Source organism: Myxine glutinosa, chromosome 2, assembly GCF_964187855.1.
Source record: "Myxine glutinosa chromosome 2, kmMyxGlut1.1, whole genome shotgun sequence".
Taxonomy (NCBI): Eukaryota; Metazoa; Chordata; class Myxini; order Myxiniformes; family Myxinidae; genus Myxine; species Myxine glutinosa.
The window spans coordinates 177,935,170-177,952,496 of NC_136262.1; the positions used below are offsets into that span (position 1 = coordinate 177,935,170).

General features: G+C 40.9%; 1 protein-coding gene across 1 annotated transcript in view; it reads right to left on the reverse strand.

Annotated features, from left to right (window-relative positions):
- Positions 1–17,327, reverse strand: part of LOC137422204 (protocadherin-16-like) — a 169,954-nt gene that overhangs the window by 108,765 nt on the left and 43,862 nt on the right. The window contains exon 4 of the mRNA XM_078772677.1: positions 11,183–11,374. Coding sequence (XP_078628803.1) covers positions 11,183–11,374 — 192 coding nt within the window. The remainder of the gene's footprint in view (positions 1–11,182; positions 11,375–17,327) is intronic.

The window sequence follows — 17,327 nt, forward strand, 5'->3', positions numbered from 1 at the left end:
GTGTGGTGTTTTTATTACGTGTTTTATGGCTGTGAGGTGTGTTTAATTTCGAGGTGGTGAGGTGTTTTATTACGTGTTTTATGGCTGTGAGGTGTTTTTATTACGTGTTTTATGGCTGTGGGGTGTTTTTAATTTTGTGGTGAGGTGTTTTTATTACGTGTTTTATGGCTGTGTGGTGTTTTTATTACGTGTTTTATGGCTGTGAGGTGTGTTTAATTTCGAGGTGGTGAGGTGTTTTATTACGTGTTTTATGGCTGTGAGGTGTTTTTATTACGTGTTTTATGGCTGTGAGGTGTTTTTATTTTCGTGGTGGTGAGGTGTTTTTATTACGTGTTTTATGGCTGTGAGGTGTTTTTATTCCGTGTTTTATGGCTGTGAGGTGTTTTTATTTTCGTGGTGGTGAGGTGTTTTTATTACGTGTTTTATGGCTGTGAGGTGTTTTTATTACGTGTTTTATGGCTGTGAGGTGTTTTTATTTTCGTGGTGGTGAGGTGTTTTTATTACGTGTTTTATGGCTGTGAGGTGTTTTTATTACGTGTTTTATGGCTGTGAGGTGTTTTTATTTTTGTGGTGGTGAGGTGTTTTTATTACGTGTTTTATGGCTGCGAGGTGTTTTTATTACGTGTTTTATGGCTGTGAGGTGTTTTTATTTTCGTGGTGGTGAGGTGTTTTTATTATGTGTTTTATGGCTGTGAGGTGTTTTTATTCCGTGTTTTATGGCTGTGAGGTGTGTTTAATTTCGAGGTGGTGAGGTGTTTTATTACGTGTTTTATGGCTGTGAGGTGTTTTTATTACGTGTTTTATGGCTGTGAGGTGTTTTTATTTTCGTGGTGGTGAGGTGTTTTTATTACGTGTTTTATGGCTGTGAGGTGTTTTTATTCCGTGTTTTATGGCTGTGAGGTGTTTTTAATTTCGTTGTGGTGAGGTGTTTTTATTATGTGTTTTATGGCTGTGAGGTGTTTTTATTTCGTGTTTTATGGCTGTGAGGTGTTTTTAATTTCGTTGTGGTGAGGTGTTTTTATTACGTGTTTTATGGCTGTGAGGTGTTTTTATTATGTGCTTGATGGCTGTGAGGTGTTTTCAATTTCGTGGTGGTGAGTACGTGTTTTATGGCTGCGAGGTGTTTTTATTACGTGTTTTATGGCTGCGAGGTGTTTTTATTACGTGTTTTATGGTTGTGAGGTGTTTTTAATTTTGTGGTGAGGTGTTTTTAATTTTGTGGTGAGGTGTTTTTATTACGTGTTTTATGGCTGTGTGGTGTTTTTATTACGTGTTTTATGGCTGTGAGGTGTGTTTAATTTCGAGGTGGTGAGGTGTTTTATTACGTGTTTTATGGCTGTGAGGTGTTTTTATTACGTGTTTTATGGCTGTGGGGTGTTTTCAATTTTGTGGTGAGGTGTTTTTATTACGTGTTTTATGGCTGTGTGGTGTTTTTATTACGTGTTTTATGGCTGTGAGGTGTTTTTATTTTCGTGGTGGTGAGGTGTTTTTATTACGTGTTTTATGGCTGTGAGGTGTGTTTAATTTCGAGGTGGTGAGGTGTTTTATTACGTGTTTTATGGCTGTGAGGTGTTTTTATTACGTGTTTTATGGCTGTGAGGTGTTTTTATTTTCGTGGTGGTGAGGTGTTTTTATTACGTGTTTTATGGCTGTGAGGTGTGTTTAATTTCGAGGTGGTGAGGTGTTTTATTACGTGTTTTATGGCTGTGAGGTGTTTTTATTACGTGTTTTATGGCTGCGAGGTGTTTTTATTACGTGTTTTATGGCTGCGAGGTGTTTTTATTACGTGTTTTATGGTTGTGAGGTGTTTTTAATTTTGTGGTGAGGTGTTTTTAATTTTGTGGTGAGGTGTTTTTATTACGTGTTTTATGGCTGTGTGGTGTTTTTATTACGTGTTTTATGGCTGTGAGGTGTGTTTAATTTCGAGGTGGTGAGGTGTTTTATTACGTGTTTTATGGCTGTGAGGTGTTTTTATTACGTGTTTTATGGCTGTGAGGTGTTTTTATTTTCGTGGTGGTGAGGTGTTTTTATTACGTGTTTTATGGCTGTGTGGTGTTTTTATTACGTGTTTTATGGCTGTGAGGTGTGTTTAATTTCGAGGTGGTGAGGTGTTTTATTACGTGTTTTATGGCTGTGAGGTGTTTTTATTACGTGTTTTATGGCTGTGGGGTGTTTTTAATTTTGTGGTGAGGTGTTTTTATTACGTGTTTTATGGCTGTGTGGTGTTTTTATTACGTGTTTTATGGCTGTGAGGTGTGTTTAATTTCGAGGTGGTGAGGTGTTTTATTACGTGTTTTATGGCTGTGAGGTGTTTTTATTACGTGTTTTATGGCTGTGAGGTGTTTTTATTTTCGTGGTGGTGAGGTTTTTTATTACGTGTTTTATGGCTGTGAGGTGTTTTTATTCCGTGTTTTATGGCTGTGAGGTGTTTTTATTTTCGTGGTGGTGAGGTGTTTTTATTACGTGTTTTATGGCTGTGAGGTGTTTTTATTTTCGTGGTGGTGAGGTGTTTTTATTACGTGTTTTATGGCTGTGAGGTGTTTTTATTACGTGTTTTATGGCTGTGAGGTGTTTTTATTACGTGTTTTATGGCTGTGAGGTGTTTTTAATTTCGTTGTGGTGAGGTGTTTTTATTACGTGTTTTATGGCTGTGAGGTGTTTTTATTACGTGTTTTATGGCTGTGAGGTGTTTTTAATTTCGTTGTGGTGAGGTGTTTTTATTACGTGTTTTATGGCTGTGAGGTGTTTTTATTACATGTTTTATGGCTGTGAGGTGTTTTTAATTTCGTTGTGGTGAGGTGTTTTTATTACGTGTTTTATGGCTGTGAGGTGTTTTTATTATGTGCTTGATGGCTGTGAGGTGTTTTTAATTTCGTTGTGGTGAGGTGTTTTTATTACGTGTTTTATGGCTGTGAGGTGTTTTTATTACGTGTTTTATGGCTGTGAGGTGTTTTTAATTTCGTTGTGGTGAGGTGTTTTTATTACGTGTTTTATGGCTGTGAGGTGTTTTTAATTTCGTTGTGGTGAGGTGTTTTTATTTCGTGTTTTATGGCTGTGAGGTGTTTTTAATTTCGTTGTGGTGAGGTGTTTTTATTACGTGTTTTATGGCTGTGAGGTGTTTTTATTATGTGCTTGATGGCTGTGAGGTGTTTTCAATTTCGTGGTGGTGAGTACGTGTTTTATGGCTGCGAGGTGTTTTTATTACGTGTTTTATGGCTGCGAGGTGTTTTTATTACGTGTTTTATGGCTGTGAGGTGTTTTTAATTTTGTGGTGAGGTGTTTTTAATTTTGTGGTGAGGTGTTTTTATTACGTGTTTTATGTCTGTGTGGTGTTTTTATTACGTGTTTTATGGCTGTGAGGTGTGTTTAATTTCGAGGTGGTGAGGTGTTTTATTACGTGTTTTATGGCTGTGAGGTGTTTTTATTACGTGTTTTATGGCCGTGAGGTGTTTTTAATTTTGTGGTGGTGAGGTGTTTTTATTACGTGTTTTATGGCTGTGAGGTGTTTTTATTTTCGTGGTGGTGAGGTGTTTTTATTACGTGTTTTATGTCTGTGTGGTGTTTTTATTACGTGTTTTATGGCTGTGAGGTGTGTTTAATTTCGAGGTGGTGAGGTGTTTTATTACGTGTTTTATGGCTGTGAGGTGTTTTTATTACGTGTTTTATGGCCGTGAGGTGTTTTTAATTTTGTGGTGGTGAGGTGTTTTTATTACGTGTTTTATGGCTGTGAGGTGTTTTTATTCCGTGTTTTATGGCTGTGAGGTGTTTTTAATTTCGTTGTGGTGAGGTGTTTTTATTCCGTGTTTTATGGCTGTGAGGTGTTTTTATTACGTGTTTTATGGCTGTGAGGTGTTTTTAATTTCGTTGTGGTGAGGTGTTTTTATTACGTGTTTTATGGCTGTGAGGTGTTTTTATTATGTGCTTGATGGCTGTGAGGTGTTTTCAATTTCGTGGTGGTGAGGTGTTTTTAATTTTGTGGTGGTGAAGTGTTTTTAATTTTGTGGTGGTGAGGTGTTTTTATTACGTGTTTTATGGTGGTGAGGTATTTTGAATTACGTGGTGGTGAGGTGTTTTGAATTACGTGGTGGTGAGGTGTTTTGAATTACGTGGTGGTGAGGTGTTTTGAATTACGTGGTGGTGAGGTGTAATCGTCCCAAACTTCCAGTCTGCACCTACCCCTCCCGTATGTATGTGCTGAGAGGTTCTTTCTTGAAAAAAAAACATTCAACCTAAATCTTCAACCTAAATTGCCTATAAAAATGTAATCTATCTATAATTCCAGTAATCTCTGTACGTTTGTACGTCTGTTTGTCTGTGACCGCTGTTTCTCGACAACCACGGGTCCGATATACTTTTAACTTGCCAGGTATATTGCTGGGGACCCGAGGATGTGCCTTTTCAAGGTTTCATATTAATCGGACAATTACTTACCGAGCTATGTCCAAAAAACGATTCAACCAATCAGAGAGCAGCGAACGATCGCGTGTGCCGAACGTGGAGGACACACTCTGCCTTGGATGGCACATTTGAGAGCGTATTCATTTATTTCACGTTTGCAAACTATGTTGGCGTTAAACTATGTTTTAAAACTAATAAAACCGAATTTGCGATTCATTCGCTTTCCTGCGCGTTTGTGCACGCGATGGCGATTTCTTTACCAAACTCCGGAAGCCGTTCGCTTTGGACCAAACCATTGCATGTAAATAGAGGGGGGGGATTGTCACCGTACTCGCAAGCCGTTCGCTTTGGACCAAACCATTTCATGTAAATAGAGGGGGGGGATATAATTTTAGATATAGATATAGTACGGGCAATGCCCTAGTATCACAAACACAACAAATACATTTGTGCAAAGTAATTGTTTGTATTATGATTGGTGAAAATCATGACAACAAAGCAACTCAGGTACATTCATTAGCCTCAGCTAAAATAAGCCTGTGCCTCAGTATCGGCTAGTATATATATATATATCTGTGCAGCGTCTGTCCTGTCCTGTGTTGTCTTGTCTTGTCACTGAACTACTTTCTCAAACTTTTGTGAAATCGTACCAAAGTTCTGGTATGCACATATCTCTCCCGTCGGCATGTCCTAAGGGTATTTTTTTTTTTGGAATTTTTTGGGGAATTTTTTTTTTTTCAACTTCAATTGTTTATATAATGTGATATCACGTATATTACAAATACATTTGTGCAAAATAATTGTTTGAATTATGATTGGTTTAAACCATGACAAAACGGCAACTCGGGTACACTCATTTATCTATATATCTACACATCTGGGCAGTGTCTGTGTTGTCACTTAACGACTCCCTCAAACTTTTGTTTCCGTGGTTGTGACGGAAAATATATTGTGTGACTACTGATAATATATTGTGCTTCAATGCATCTTTCTTGTGCGAAACGTAGGTTTAAAGCAATTTTTGGAAATAGGTCGAAAAGTGCAATACAAAATCTAAACTGAAACGTGAAGTTAATGTTATAAACTTTTCATGTAAGGAGCAAAAAAAACTGTGTACATATATAACCACAATCCATAATACTCTGCTCTGTGTGGAATGAATGTTTGTGCTTAGTTTCTTCATCATGTGCAATGTCTATTATTGCCAGGTGTTGCAAAAAATGTTTACAGAAAGGCCAGCCATACAATCTCATGAGTGTGTTTTTGTGTTTCAGATTGCATGAACATGGGTGCCAAAGCTCAGCTAACACCAGAAAAAAGACAGGCAATTGTAATTTAGGAAAGAAGGCCTTGAAACAGTTGCAATGCTGGAGCTGTTTAGCTGGGCTCTAATTTCCGGTGCTGTAAGATGTTTGTTGCGCAGACTGGTGATTCAGATTACTTGTCCTACGATTCTGTTGTGATTCTTGGTCGACCAGAATGTTTTCTATCCACATTTTTACCAGTTTCATTATGTTGTTTAATGGCACAAGCAACTGCATTTACTGACACTTGTAATTGTTTTGCAATTTTTCTCAAGGATTGGCCTTCTTTTCTCAAAGTTACAATTGCCTGACCTTACAATTCCCTGACATGACCTTTTTTGCAACACGACCTTTACACGAGTGTTAAAAATAACCATATTTCTGGCTCACCCTGTATATGTGTATATATACGTATATATAACTATATATATATATACACACACACACATACATATATACCCATTGTTCATTGTGAGTGAGATGAAAAGTTATATGTCTGAGCTGTGGAGTCTGATTTTTTTTGGATTGTTCATTTTTCCATTTTTACCCCATAAAATAACTTTATAATGTGTAAATCCACATAAATGTCAGCAATAAAATGGGAGTACATAAGAAGTTAAAATAATTTGTGAGAGCCTTTCAAGATGAGAAAATAAATAAACTAATTCAAGAAAAGGAAAAAAAAAACTCAATGAATGTATTGTTGCAGGAAAATAAATGTTCTCACACCAACAAACAACCCCACAACTATATTTGCTTAAACACACACACATACAAACATACAACGACACAACACAGACCTACAAACACATACACACACCTACAAACACATACACACACCTACAAACATACAAATACACAACACAGACCTACAAACACATACACACACCTACAAACACATACACACACCTACAAACACATACACACACCTACAAACATACAAATACACAACACAGACCGACAAACACATACACACACCTACAAAGACATACACATATACACACACCTACAAACACACACACACACACACATATGCACACACACCTACAAACATACAAATACACAACACAGACCTACAAACACATACACACACCTACAAACACATACACACACCTACAAACATACAAATACACAACACAGACCTACAAACACATACACACACCTACAAACACATACACATATACACACACCTACAAACACACACACACACACACACACACACACACGTCGCTTGACAAGCGTGTCGATTGATCAGCATGGTAGGAGAAGGAGTTCAGCGGGTTGTAAGGAATGACTGGTATCCCAGGAAACCCATAGCTTGCCCGGAGCACTCAGGCATCAAGACAAACAGCCGTGAGGTCGAACCGAGAGCGAATTCATGGCCAGGGAGGGCGGAGAAGGGGCGGGGTCATTGGCCTTCCTTTTCATCTGTGATTGACGATCGAGAGGCAGAAGGAGCAGGACGAGGGATTTATAATGCCCTGGAAGTGTTTGTCTGAGGATTCCAATCGGTGAAAATTAATGAGGACTCAAAGCAAGAGACCACCACGAGTAGCAATCGAATGTGCAAACCGAAATCATTGTGTGGACAAGCAGTGATACATCCAAATGTAAAACCACATGAGGTAACATATCCCCCATATGTATAACTACAAGCAGTATCATATCATCCATATGTACAACCCCAAGTGAGATATAATGTTTCCCCCAAATACAACCACAAGCTGTAATATACCCCTTATGCACAGCCCCAAGCAATAGCAAATGCCCCAGATGTAGAATCACAATCGGTAATGTATCCTACATGTACAACCACAAGTTGTACAGCATCAATCGTGCACAACGAGTCCCACAACCTGCAATGTATCCCCTATGTTTAACCACAATTTGTACTATAACCCCAAGGTTTAACCACAGTCTGCAATATATCCACAATATTTAACCACAACCTGTAATACATCCACCATATTTAACCACAACCTGTAATACATCCACCATATTTAACCACAACCTGTAATACATCCACCATATTTAACCACAACCTGTAATACATCCACCATATTTAACCACAATCTATTATGTATCCCCCATATATAGCCACAATCTGTAATATATCCCCCATATATAACCACAATCTGTAATATATTCCCCATATATAACCACAATATGTAATATATCCCCCATATATAATCACAATATGTAATATATCCCCCATATATAATCACAATCTGTAATATACCCCCCATATATAACCACAATATGCAATATGTCCTCTTTGTATAGAACCACAAATGGTATTATCAATACATTCCTGTCTAATCACTTTTTATGAAACACACATGTTCACTTCGAAACACAATGGTTTTACCAACTAAGGGAAGCATTCTCATCTCCACACCCCACACCGTCTAGACAACGTGCCACTGGAAGGGGTTTGCCAAAAGTGGTTACAAATGGTCGTTCAGGTCCATCCGGGACCTTTACAGGCAGTTTCTAAAATGACGAATTGAAATGGAAAATGAAAGGTGACTTCAGCAAACAGCTAGATGTAACATACCGAGGATGAAGGATGAGATCATCTTTGATTGTCCCAGTGTGTGTGTTTGTGTGTGTGTGTGTGTGTTTGTGTGTGTGTGTGTTTGTGTGTGTGTGTGTGTGTGTGTTTGCGTGTGTGTTTGTGTGTGTGTGTGTGTGTGTGTGTTTGTGTGTGTGTGTTTGTGTGTGTGTTTCTCTGTGTGTGTGTGTGTGTTTGTGTGTGTGTGTGTGTGTGTTTGTTTATGTGTGTGTTTGTGTGTGTGTGTGTGTTTGTGTGTTCGTGTTTGTGTGTGTGTGTGTGTGTGTGTGTGTTTGTGTGTGTTTTTTTTGTGTGTGTGTGTGTGTGTGTGTTTGTTTCTGTGTGTGTTTGTGTGTGTGTGTTTGTTCGTGTTTGTGTGTGTGTGTTTGTGTGTGTTTGTTTGTGTGTGTGTGTGTGTGTGTGTTTGTTTCTGTGTGTGTGTGTGTGTGTGTGTGTGTCTGTGTCTGTGTCTGTCTGTGTGTGTGTGTGTGTGTGTGTGTGTGTGTGTGTGTTTGTTTGTGTGTGTGTGTGTTTATGTGTGTGTGTAAGTTTTACTTTAATTACAAAACTCAAATCCTCAAACAAGTCAACTTCAAGCAGGAAATGAAATTGCAAGCTTCTGAAGACACCGAGCGGAGTCCTCGTTACGCGTTCAACAAAAGTTCACCACAGTATTTATTTACAGCAAACAAGGGTTGTGGAGGAAATGATATTCATCATCAATCCTTGTCTGTGCCTTGTCTGTGCCTTCTCAAACAACATGTGTGGGTTGTTTAGACAGTTGAGGGACAATATTTATCATAAAACACAAAAGTCGTGGCTTCAGGAAACCCAGCGAACGTATAAACAATGACGCAAGACTTGTCACGTCAACACAGCTCGGGCATCATGACGTACATACATTTTTATGTGTCGGTATTTGTTGTTCCCTGTCCTTCGTGTAACGTCTGGAACCTTTGCCTAGTAAACTAGAAGGGCTCTCGGTAGAGCGCACACCTCCACCAGGCTGAACAGTTTATGTTTTGTCTCCTCCTGATAGAACAGATCTTGATCCGGACCTGAACCAAAATATAATTGCCTTGTTCTTGTCGCGTAACCAACTCATCCACCTCGTTTTGTCATAAGTCGTCCACAAATTTTTGAAACATCATGCAATATATCGATTTTGGCCCCATCTCTCAATGGTGAAGAATCACTTGAGAAATTGAAAAATTCTCTGATCTGGATCCACATTCAAATCTTCACCAAAACTGAATCGATTCTTCCTTGTGACGCACACACACATGCTATCCACCAAGTTTTGTCTGAATCGTTCCATAACTTTTTAAGATAGCCTGCTTTATATTGTTTTTGTCTCTATTTCTCAATGGTGAAGAATCACTTTAAAAAGTCTCAGATCCAGATCCGTATCTTCACCAAAATCAAATCATTTCTTCCTTATCACATATCACAACCTCTCCACAAAATTTCGTCCAAATCTGTCCACAATTATTTTGAGATATCCTGTTAACAAACAAACAGACAAACAAACAGCCAAAGAGACAACCAGAAAAACAAACAGTCAAACAGACAAACAAGCAAACAGCCAAACAAACAGTCAAACAGACAAACAAGCAAACAGCCAAACAAACAGTCAAACAGACAAACAAGCAAACAGCCAAACAAACAGACAAACAGACAAGAAAACAAACAGACAACCAAACAGCAAAACAGACAAACAGACAAGAAAACAAACAGACAAACAGACAGACAAACAGACAAAGACAAACAGACAAGAAAACAAACAGACAACTAAACAGACAACCAGACAAACAGACAACCAGACAAACAGACAACCAGAGAAACAGACAGACAAACAGACAAACAAACAGCCAAACAGACAAGAAATCAAACAGACAAACAGACAGAAAAACACACACACACACACACACACACACACACAAACCAGAGTGATCATCATACTTGTAATAAAATATATATATAAAAAAATATATATATTGCCAAGTAATAATGTACAAGTAACAAAGGTGTTGGGCTAGCGTTGGTGTTGGGCTATCTGTTGGTGTTGGGCTAGCGGCTAGGGTGCCGGCTTAGGATACCTAGGATCCTGGGTTCGAATCCCGGTCGATCGCTGAATTAACGCGAGGGGGGTTGACTCAGCCTGTTCATCCTTCCGAGGTCGGCTAATTGAGTACCAGTTCACTGGTAATTCCCTGTTTGTCGTAAAAAGGTGACAAAAAGGGTTGGCGTCAGGAAGGGCATCCGGCCGTAAAACATTGCTTCAAAAAGGGGACCAAAAAACAACAACAACCACGGTCCCCGAATAAGGCCAACCCCAGCTTGTGGGGAAAAATGGCCTCTAAAGGTGTTTTTTTTTAACAAAGGTGAAAACATAACCTCCATCCACCTTCAGTGATGGAGGTAACAATGCTCAGTTTGTAAAAAAGAAACTTTCCTCTAATCAATCTGAAAGATGGAAATACCGATAGAAGGAAGTACTCTGATAGATCTGAAAGATGCTAAATGGATCTCAAGCAGGACTCACTCTCACTTTAGGAAGGCCCTTCAAGTCAGGACAACACATTTTAAAAACGTGACATGAGTTAACACCTGCCTCCACACCCCTTCCCACCCCCCACTGCTATACTTCACCCCTTCCCAATTTATTCTCCTTTCCTTTGCACCTCTTTCTGCCCCTTCACCCTAAATCCATGTAGCCTGGTGTTGTCTTAGCGGTTTGGGTGCTGGATTGGGATCGAGGATCCTGAGTTTGAATCCCGGTCGATCGTTGAATTAACACCAGGGGGGTTGACTCAGCCTGTCATCCTTCCGAAGTCGGCAAATTGAGTACCAGCTCACTGGTAATTGGGGCACTGCATCAGCGGCACAAACGCGCTTCCAGAAAAATGACCCATGAACTACATACCTTGTGCTCAAGACGCACCGAGAAGGTGTACGTGTTGCGGCCACGGTCCCTGGGCAGGGCATGGGCTAGGCACACCTCGCCTGTGGACAAGTGCACACTGAACTGTGCAGATGGAGACTGCCCGTTGACATCAGGCCTCATTTGAAACTGCACATGTTGAGATTCCTTGATGCCCGAGTCGGCCGCGTACACCTGTGGAAGTAAATAATAGTAAGGTAATTAATCACGACCTTCATAATGAGCATCATCATGGTCTACTTCCTGAATACACATGGTAAAGGGACAGTGAAGAAGATATGGACATCGTTGGTGGCACAATCGACAGACATTTTGGGATGCCCTACAAGTCACAATAGACTGAGAGCTCCCTGAGCCTAAAAGGCCTCAGATGTACACTTACTGAGCATCGCTGGATGATTAAAAAAAAAAAACCTCTTCAACCTCTTTGTTAACCTCTTCTTTAACCTCATAAAGTGGGTTGCTCAGTCCAGAGATAAAGCATGTCCTTAAAAGCACCTAAAGGCCAAAAAAAATTTTCAATACTTAATAAGCATGAGGGGAGTCCAAAGGTTCCTCCAGTGGTGGAGGAGTTTCCTAATTCCACCAGAACACATGTTTTTGGCTCCAAAACCTTTCAAAAGAAAAAATTTTTTTTACTTCCTTCATTAACCTTTTAAACATGGCCGACACAACGGTGCAGAGGTAGCACACTTGTCTTTAATCTGTCTAGTCCGGGTTTGATTCCTGGCCTGAGAATAAACTGGTGCAGTGGTGCATTGCATGACCTGGCATTGCATCAATTAGTGCATCGTCCATTGGACGTGACATTAAGTTGGAGGCCTGTCTGTCAGAATTAATTGCTCGCTGACATTAAAGATCCTCCATTGTCTCGCAAAGACGAGGCAATTGTCACGAGAACCCTGGCTAAATTCCAAATTCCTGTCCTAAATAGCTCTCCAAAGTCCACCCAGTGAGTGACGGCTGTGGCAGCCCATCACCCCGACTATGGACCAAAGATCTGTGGCAGGGCCTGAAACATGGTCATAAGTAACCAGCACCTTTTAGACTCCAAGAGCACGCCAAATGGCGAATCAATTTGGATTCTCATCTTGTATTATTCCATCCAGATATCAAGATTGAAACACAGAAAACAAAGTTGGTGAGTATAACAAGGATTCAAAATATCACGGGAGGGTTTGGTGGATGATAAGGCAATGCCAAACCAATGGTTGTTTGTTTGTTTTTTTATCCCTAAAAACGATGCGCATGTAGGATTTCAAAATATATTATATCCGCGTGGATGGCAACCACAGCACAACCGCAATTGAAGCTGCTCCTGACCACACCAAAGGCTAGTTCCGACGGATAACCAACGCCTGAGAAGTTGAATGTCAGTACGTCGTCCGGAGGGGTCTAATCCTTGCTGGTTATTAGTCCCCTACCGGTGTACACCGGAGGGGACTATAGGTTTGCACTCCGTCCCTCCGTCTGTCAGTCTGTCCGTCTGTCAGTCCGTCAGTCCGTCACGCAAAGAACAGTTTTCCCGACTTTTTTTTCTAAACTCTTAATGCTAATGATTTCAAACTTGGTATATGGTTTCCTCATGATAAGTTACAGATCAAGTTCGAACATCACGACGTTTCGATCATTTTTGACAAAGTTATGGCACTTTGAACTTTGGTAATTTCCTCAACCGTTTTCCAGACTACAATTTGGAGTGCGGTAAGTCAAAGCTGTTAATATTCCTTGTTTTAACTCCAATTTACATTCTGTTTCCCCTTTTAGTGAGAAGTAGGGGTCTGTGCAACCGTTCATAAACTTTATTTGGTGCAAATCGGATAATTTTTAGCCGAGTTACATCAGACCGTGAGTTGGTAATTATATAATTCACACAGTGCAATACGTGCAGGCTGCTCCACGGAGCGACCTTGCGGGGCTTATTTTAACTCCAATTTACATTCTGTTTCCCCTTTTAGTGAGAAGTAGGGGTCTGTGCAACCGTTCATGAACTTTATTTGGTGCAAATCGGATAATTTTTAGCCGAGTTACCTCAGACCGTGAGTTGGTAATTATATAATTCACACAGTTTTCTGGACGACAGACTGCCAGTAGGGGACATGTATTGCAGCGCGATACTCAGAATGCTTGTTCATCAGGATTGTAAATTTATCCCTCAAGGAATGCCAGATCAACCCAGGCGTCGGCACTGAAGCATTGCGGGAACACGAGGCGTACACCATCTGTTAAGAAATAAACAATTTATTAACACATGTGAGTGATGGAACTTTATCCCAATCAGAGGCACAATTATTATATAGTCAAAACTACCCGCCTGTGGACCCATACACACAGTCATGCAAACTAACTAGGCAAAAAAGAGGCAAAAGCATGGAGAGAAGAAACCCAGATTGATGACTTTGTGTGCCGGCAGAGGGAGTCAGCCTCAGACCAGGAGCAGAAGCGGAGCACAGAGCTGTCCCAGAAGTAAAATCTTTTCGAGTCTAAGAGGGAATTTTCTGTCTGGAGCAAAGTTTTATATGTAATTCCTACCTGCTGCAAGTCTCCGCCCCCCTCAACCACTGGCGGGGCAAGTCTCCGCTCCGACCACACTCTCTTCCTGAAACTAACCAAAGTTTACCTGCAGGGGTCTATCTGCCCCAGACACAGTGAATCAATCACCGACCTAGGTGTTCGACCAATTATTTCCCGGGAATGGTCCAAGGTCCACCTCCCACACACTGCCAGGCACTCCTCCCCAGTCCTGCTCTGCCCCCTCCCCTCAACCTCACCTCCCATAGGCAGGAGGATAATGTGCATATCACCCTCTACATCTGTCTGGCCTTGCCCAGTTCACAGAAAGGAACAAAAGGAATGTGACACCTTACAACTAATTTTTAGCTCATCTGGAACGAAGTTCAGGGGAGCTTATGCGATGGCATGGCACATCGCACGTCCGTCTGTAAACACTTGAAACTTCTTCTCCGAAACCGCTGATGGGATTGCGACCAAATTTTGCACAAATTATATTTGTTGTGTTGTGACTAAAGTTTGTTCACGGCAATAAAAAAAAAATCTGGGTCTAAGGCGGTTTACCGGGGTCAAAGTGAGTGCAGGTCTGACCCCCTAAAATAGGAATTTGCTTTCTTTTCAGAAACTACACATGCAATTCTGATGAAACTTGATCACAATCTTAATCACCCGTGGTGTACCAAAGTCTGTTTCTGGCATTAAAAAAAATCGGGCTCTAAGGTGGTCTATGGGGACCTGCCCCCCAAAATAGGTATTTGGTTTTTTATCAGAACGTACACACATAATTTTGATGAAACCTCACCACAACCATCACCATCCATGATGTACCAAAGTTTGTTCAAGGCATTGCAAAAATTGGGGTCTGAGGAGGTACACAGGGTGGGAGGGGTGGGGTGATTGCCCCCCAAAATAGGTATTTTTTTGTTTCTTTGTTTAAAGACATGATTATGTTATTATGATTCAACATGCGGCCCTGTCTTCTACCAACCATTGAAATTGGTTTAAAATACCCTTAGTCAGTGCAGTATACTATTTATCCTACCAGGTGAGCGCCAGGGGTGTTGCCCCTATGTTTCTAATTATCAGCCAACATCCATCCCTCACGGGCAATACTGAAGACAAATTAACGTATCCTCATGCACCATTACATGCTTAAAAAGTCCTAAGAACTACACAAACACAAATTATGTCGAAGACCCTAAACTAACGACTGCCCCCTAACCCACAAATGCAACGAAATCCAAAAATAATATCTAAATTGGCAGATAAACTAATGGAAGGGGTAAGTAAGGTCATTTGTAATGAGATGAATAAAGAGAGGCAGAAACATTTTTTTGTATCTGAAATTATGAAAGAGTATGGTGATGGATGACCGAAGGGTAATATATACAGCAACACCTCGGGCAGTGCTCAAGATGCGTTCCTGAAAAAGGGAGTGCCAATTGAAAATCTGCTAAGTGGGGTCATTACACCATTGTTCATATGGAGATTCATTCCCAGCATCATCATTTCTTACACATGAGGGTTTCATTGGGGTATCGGTCATCACGCTGATAATAATACACATGGTAAATATGTTATTTAAAAAAAAATACTGTAATACGGAAGGTAAACAACAGCTCTGGGATTTCCAGGACCGCCTCGCTCTTCACCACCGAAACGGATGCTGTACAAGTCACTGCGGTCCTTAAACCCATCGAACCAAGCTTATCCGGCTCTCCATATTCTCTGACAAACTGCTCCATGATAGAGTTAACTTTCTTTTAGTTAACGAAGTGGCAGAATGGGCAGAAGTTAATTTTGTCTTGTCAAAAGGTTGATGAACAAAAGAGCTTGATAACTAATCAACGTTCTACTGGGTAGCGCGAAGCGAGGTATTACTTGCACTGGCTGGGGTGGTGGCAAAGCAACAGGATACAAATAAATAGATTGATGAACAAATGGTGAAAGAAGAGGAGAGGCAGGCAGATACTGCAGGCAAGAAGAGGATGTAGGAGGAGTACATGAATAATTCAGAAGGGCATGCGGTAAGGGAAGAGTGTTGATATGATGGGGGATTGCAACTTGGCAGGGATAGATTGGGTCGAGGACCAGATAAAGGACAGAACAGATGAGGATTTCCTAGATCTAGTGCAGAGTTGCTTTTTAACCCAGTTTGCAGATAAGACCTTTAGGGGGATGCAGTGTTAGACCTGCATTTAATTAACTAGTACACCCGCTAACTACGGGAGGGGCAGGAAGGGTCATTCCTCTTTGGGGTAAATACATTACAGTTGATCTGTGGTCTGGTCTCAAGAACATTGGGTGTGTGTTCATTTACCAAGTTTCTTGTGGAGAGATAGCCAAGTGGTTTAAGCAAGTACTCCATTCAAAACCGTTAAGGTACGGCTGGCTTGGCAAGCGCTAGCTAGCTTCTTGGCAAATGAGCACAACCCGGGCTTCCTCCCTTTCAGTTTTGTGTGAAACAGCAGGAGTGAGTTTCAAAAGTTCACAACGAAAAACGCCACGTTATCGCCAGGAAGGGTCATGTTATTAACCCAACACTTATGGGGGTACCTAGAGTACAGCAGATCTTCGCTCAGTTCTGTAAGTAAAACCGACCTCACGCATGTCGGGATTCCTCCAAAATTCTTCATTTAGTGTTATAAAAAGCATTAGCGACTGTTCAAAAAGATAATCATACGTGTTTGTGGTTCATAATATTCATTACTGTTGATCATTACTTCTGGTAGAGGCCGTTGCTCCCACGAAAAGGCAATGATAAGCTATTTATATACGTTGACTCGCCGGAAACCCCCCTTGGGGAGGTGGGATATTATTGGTATTAATATTGTTTTGTAATAATATTAATATTACGCTATTATCATTAGTTTTGTTATTCGAAGTGGCCTTGGAAAAACGCCACGATAAAGCTAACTTAACACGGATATACACCTCAACACACAACCCATTGACGGCAATGGCAGGGAAAACCCCCTTGGGGGAGAAAACCCCCTTGGGGCGGGGGGGGGGCAAATGAATGCACTACAACCTTCATTATGTAACCCTTGGTCATCCTGTCAAGTTTGGTTGAGAATGGATAAGTAAGGACGGAATGTATTGGCGTCAAAAATTCATCAGACAGACACAAATGGCGTATTTTAGTATGAAGATCCCAATATGGTGGAGGTCGGGGAGCATTTAGGATCAAGCAACCACAACATAATGTGTGCAAGGATTCTGTTAAGATTTGGAGTTCAGGATAGATGAGGAAGGCTGTTAGATTTCAGGAAGGTGAACCATGAGGGTACGAAGAGAGAGTTGGGTGATGTCGATTTGGAGAGGCAAAAAAAAACAAAACACCTTTAGAGGCCATTTTTCCCCGCAAAGCGGGGGTTGGCCTTTTTCGGGGACCGTGGTTGTTGTTGATTTTTGGTCCCCTTTTTGAAGCAATGTTTTACGGCTGGATGCCCTTCCTGCCGCCAACCCTTTTTGTCGCCTTTTACGACAAGCAGGGAATTACCAGTGAACTGGTACTCAATTTGCCGACCTCGGAAGGATGACAGGCTGAGTCAACCCCCCTGGCGTTAATTCAGCGATCGACCGGGATTCAAACCCAGGATCCTAGGATCCTAAG